At 43.9% G+C, this 5,384-nt stretch overlaps 1 protein-coding gene across 1 annotated transcript in view; it reads right to left on the bottom strand.

Moving 5' to 3' along the window:
- Positions 1-290: 290 nt before the first annotated feature.
- LOC106815227 (FYVE, RhoGEF and PH domain-containing protein 6-like) overlaps positions 291-5,384 on the bottom strand; it is a 26,475-nt gene continuing 21,381 nt past the window's right edge. The window contains exons 16-17 of the mRNA XM_014819655.1: positions 1,019-1,084; positions 291-716 (exon numbers count right to left, since the gene is read on the bottom strand). Coding sequence (XP_014675141.1) covers positions 579-716; positions 1,019-1,084 — 204 coding nt within the window. The 3' untranslated portion in view covers positions 291-578. The remainder of the gene's footprint in view (positions 717-1,018; positions 1,085-5,384) is intronic.

The raw sequence follows: 5,384 nt of genomic DNA on the forward strand, positions 1-5,384 counted from the left end.
GCATGATATTATCGGGAATATACTGCCCTGCAGCACAGAATTAGCTCACGCAACAGCGCCCAACATTATAATCGGCCACCAAAAAAGTAGGTGGAGCCATTAATTTGTGGAACAATTCCAACTCAAAAGAAGCTGTGATCCCTAAGCGGCCAGAGATGGCAGTGCAACGCTCAGTATGGGAGATGGAGAGAGAGAGAGAGAAAGAGAGAGAGAAAGAGAGAGAGAGAAAGAGAGGGAGAGAGAGAGAGCAAGAGAGAGCGAGAGAGAGAGAGAGAAAGAGAGAAAGAGAGAAAGAGAGCAAGAGAGAGAGAGCGAAAGAGAGAAAGAGAGAGAGAAAGAGAGAGAGAAAGATGAAGACCTTTGTCTTCACTCATTTATTTAAGTAGCAGCACGAGATGATACCTAGACGGTGGTAATACTTGGTGACCGCACTACCGAGTCCACCAGCCACGTCTCCCTGCAATACACCAGACCTGTCTACTGCTAGGATGCGACTTCGAACATGCACAGTGACAACCCGGTGTGTCGCCGTGCGCCGGTGTTCCCATAGCAACGGCCACTCCCTGGCCTCGCGGAGGTTATACGAGAACGGTTTGTTCTGTGATGAGTGTCACCCAGCGTTCACGCGCGCTTGCCGCGTCCGTGTGGAAGATAAACATGCTCTTGCGATGGTGGCACAGTTCGAAGACCAGACTCGCGTCTACACCCTCGAAAACCTGCCAAGAGAGAGAGAGAGAGCGCATGTCACCACATTAACTACTACTTCGCGATTCCAGAACAGCTGCCGGCTGGGCAAACCATTATCCTAAACAATTTTTTTTTTAAATCGCCCTGATATGCTTAACTTAATTGGTGAGTGAACCCCCCCCCCCATAAGAACTAGAAGTGCCAGTAGGCCTATGGGCTATTTGCTCTCCAATTTTAATTCACTAAAATTAGCATTATGCAATTAACATATCTCGATGTATTTATGTTTTTAAAATTAACAACATCATTAAAGGCAGACCATCTGACATACCTCTATTGTGTCCATGGTCTGAACATTAAATCCAAGCAGAGGTGTTGCGTCTAATGCTGCTACATCCTGTAAGAAACAAGTCGGTTATGGTTGGTCTTGCTATGCTCTGTCTGTCCCTCCCTCCCATTCAATCTCGGTTCATCACTCGTTCCCTCACCCACTCACCCACTCACTCACTCACTCACTCACTCACTCACTCACTCACTCACTCACTCACTCACTCACACACTCACTCACTCACTCACACTCACTCGCTCGCTGAAAGAATCCCATCTTTCCTTCCTTCCTTCCTGCCTCCTTCGCTCAATAATTGTGACCCGCTCCAGCATAATACGGACTAAGTCGCAAGTCATTGCTTTGAGTAATGAGCACGAACACATGTCAATGCTGAAAATGGCCTACCTGGACAAAAATGAGATTTTTACAAAAATAAGTTCCTAAGTGCACTTTTAATCTGGATATATAGGTTCAGATATCTCTAGATTATCATAGTCATTTTTAATTAAAAAAATAAAAAATAATAAAAATTGACTGGGCCCTTTACCCGGAACGCTTTATCTCAAAAACTGCATATCTCGGAATAAGTCGGTTTCCGATCTTCAAATTGCTGTAGATCGGTCAATTCTTTAGATATAGCCAAATATTATATATCATTTTAAAGGTAATTAAATGATCTATACAGATATGCACATAACTCAATTTGTAGACTTTCCTACTTAATCCTGGTTTTGCTGTAGCAGGTCACAATTCGTCATTCTCACTTAGGATCGTTGATTCGCAATAATCTTCTGCTATTCGCAATAAGTCTATCTCTCTCTCTCTCTCTCTCTGTACATGTATTATTCACTCTACTTCTCCCTCTCGCCCTTTCTTTTGCCGCTATGTTAAAATAATGTCGCTATGCTAAAGTATACATGAGTAATGGCGCGCAAACTGCTCGTCGTCTTTTCCTCCCAGGACAATACCCCGCCATGAGTCTCTCCCTATAGCTCTATACCAATGCATTGGGATGCGGCTACGGGAATCCTGGCGTCTCAACGTAAATGCATGACCTATAGGACCGAGCGTGTAAAAATAGCGTGGCAGGCGCCAGGCAGGAGTTGCGCATCGTAAAACGCGACCTCGATATTTCGATGTGGTGGCACTGCACTGACATTACCCTCTTTATGCTAAGGGCCTGCAAGAAATGACATAGGTCCGACGTATAACGTATTCAAACTATGATTGGCAGCCAGGCATGAGGTGTGTGCATCATCAAATGCGAGCTCGTTGCTTTGATTGGATATGGCACTGCACAGACTTTCGTCCCTTCCGAAACTAGTGTTATATACCCTATTTAGAGATAGGGCGTGGGCATCTTGGCGACTTTTCGCCCGAAGGAAATAATCTAATCTACGACGTTAATTATTCAAATTGTTTAGAAGTTAATTGTAGTGTGCTGTTCTCAATAAGACCATTTAATTGCAGATGATACAAATTGTTTCTACACTACTTCTACTAATTATTGTTAAAAACATAAGCGTGTGTCTTGCGTATTATTTTAATGCAAGACTTAACCATTAGGCAGATTACCATTTTTGCCAGACACTGAGCAGGTGCGAGCAGAGTCTGATAAATTAGTCTTTCCTGCAGCGCACAATAATTCTGGAATTATAATGGACGCCGTTAGTTATTAAACTGAAACGCTGGAATAATTTTTGTTTCATAATCTAGTCATAAATATGAGATCTCAGTACTGGAAAACGGAAGGTTATAGCCATTTTATTACGAATTACAATTATAAATGGCATCGTGAGTTGTTCAGAAACATATTCAAGTTATTTAAGAAAAAGCGCGACTCGTAAAGAAGGCGCCAACTCGTTGTAATGCACGGAGGGACATATCATGTGCTACGCTAAGTGAAAAAAAATTACTCAAAATTATTTAATTGAATTCTGTTTACAAATTTTTATGAAAAGTTGTTCATGCGCACGTATCCGGCTGCCCGACATTTGTGAACATTTGTTAACAATTGCTTACGTGTCATACAGCTTGTGTCATGCATGTGAAACCCCATGGGCTGATATACTCACGGACGAGAAAAATTACATTCTTAAAACAAAATTCAGTTCCTACTGATGGAGTTCATCAATAACGTTTATTTTAATAAATAATGTAAAAGCAAACACATCTCAAGCAGACGTAAACCAATGTATTTACAAACACATACACGTTATAACTAGTTTACGACGTTGCTCGAAATATGCACCAGGGCTGTCGCGGCAACAACACATTGCACCCCCAGCAACTTCCATGGCACTACCATGTCCTGATACAATCATAGATAGATAACAAACAATTCATACTGCGCCGTTCTATGCAGATCACTAAAAATCGGGCATCAATGGCACGCGTCACTTCATGCGGGACTGCAAGCGTTTAACCCCCCCCCCCCCCAAATAGAAGCACGCAGACGGCCGCTGCACTTGTAAACACGGTGTCAATTTCCCCCGGGTGTAGAGGGAGGGTGCCGCTACGTGGCAGCACTAATGTTAGGATTAGGGTTAGGGTCAGTGTTAGGGTTAGGGTTAAGGTTAGGAAGTAGTCTAGCATGGAAGTAGGACTGTGGAATGACGGAAGTGTACGAAGTGACTAATGCTGCCACGTAGCGGCACCCTCCCTCTACGCGCGGGGGAAAGTGACATCCGTAAACACACAGAGCCACGATCGGCCACCGTCATCTCTTACTACCGACATATACGCGATGAGCTCAGTTATCGCAGGCTAGTAGCATCTCTACGCGGCTGCGAAGCTGGTTGTGCTCTTTGTATTGAACAGATACCAGAGTAATCATTCTGAGTAATCAGTCAGAAAGATTTCTCCAATAACAGATGTAAGCGCCACGCGGGCTTTTACTGACGCGACAAAACTTAACAACATCACACATATATCTCATCAAGAGCTAATAAGAAATATTATTAGCTCTTAATCGTATTACATGACAAGATATGCTATGATGCTATACGACATGGTGATCATAGCACATCATATCATAGCTTGTGCCATGCCGTGTCACGTCACGTCATATTACGTCACGTCATCCCGCCCCCCCCCCCCGCCGCAGGTTCACTGCACGCTGACTCAATGGTCAACTAATCAATATAGCCGATACAATGGACATACGTATACATGTGTTCCGGCTAATAAATATATTGACTGGCTAGAACCTCGGCATCAGTTGGCCCATTGCAACTTCCACTGAAAAGACAACGCTACGAACTACAACTATGAGGTCAGGACTAGATAGAACTTGTACTTTCGGTGCGACCTAGAACTTTTACTTCGGTCACTAACATGTATTCTGCATATGTATGTGTTCTACTTGTCAGTGGGGTTCATACATTGTTATAGCGACATGCAATGACGGCATACCCACATGACACATGGGAGCTGCGGGAAGGGACATACTTAAATTAAACAGCTAACGAGAGATGGCTATGATCTGCAACGTTACCAAACAACAGGTAGCGTGTTACCGGAGGATACACACACCGGCGCGCCGTCATAGCATCGCATAGCATCGCACAGCATAGCATAGCATAGAATCGCATAGCATAGCATGGTACAGCATCGCATAGCATAGCATAGCCTAGCATCGCATAGCATAGCATGGTACAGCATCGCATAGCATAGCATAGCCTAGCATCGCATCATGGTACAGCATCGTATAGCATAGCATAGAATCACATCGCATAGCATCGCATGGTACAGCATAGCATAGCATCGCATAGCATAGCATGGTATAGCACCGCATCGCATAGCATAGCATGGTATAGCATAGTATAGCATAGAATCGCATAGCATAGCATGATACAGCATCGCATAGCATAGCATGGTACAGCATCGCATAGCATAGCATGGTACAGCATCGCATAGCATAGCATGGTACAGCATTGCACAGCACAGCACAGCATAGCACAGCATAGCATAGCATAGCATAGCATAGCATAGCATAGCATAGCATAGCATAGCATAGCATAGCATAGCATAGCATAGCATCAGCTTAGATTGATCAGTGCCCGGGAAAGTCCGGACCGCGGGCCGGATCCGGCCCGCGGAGTGGTTCAATCCGGCCCGCGAAAGGTTTTGGAGAATGTGATGAAACCACGACTTTCGTTAATTTTTACAAATTTACCGGAAAAAAATAACAGTACTACTGTACAACCTGTAAAGCAGTACAGAGTTACTTAACAGCCAGTTAATCGTATTGACAAGCATGTTGAGTCATAAAGCCTAGGACACACTAGCGATTCTGTACGCTGCAGAAGAATTAATTGATCTGCAGAACAACATGGATTTGAAGGCACAATTCTTGTCAAAACCACTA

This window comes from Priapulus caudatus, unplaced genomic scaffold (genome assembly GCF_000485595.1).
Source record: "Priapulus caudatus unplaced genomic scaffold, Priapulus_caudatus-5.0.1 Scaffold1069, whole genome shotgun sequence".
Taxonomy (NCBI): Eukaryota; Metazoa; Priapulida; class Priapulimorpha; order Priapulimorphida; family Priapulidae; genus Priapulus; species Priapulus caudatus.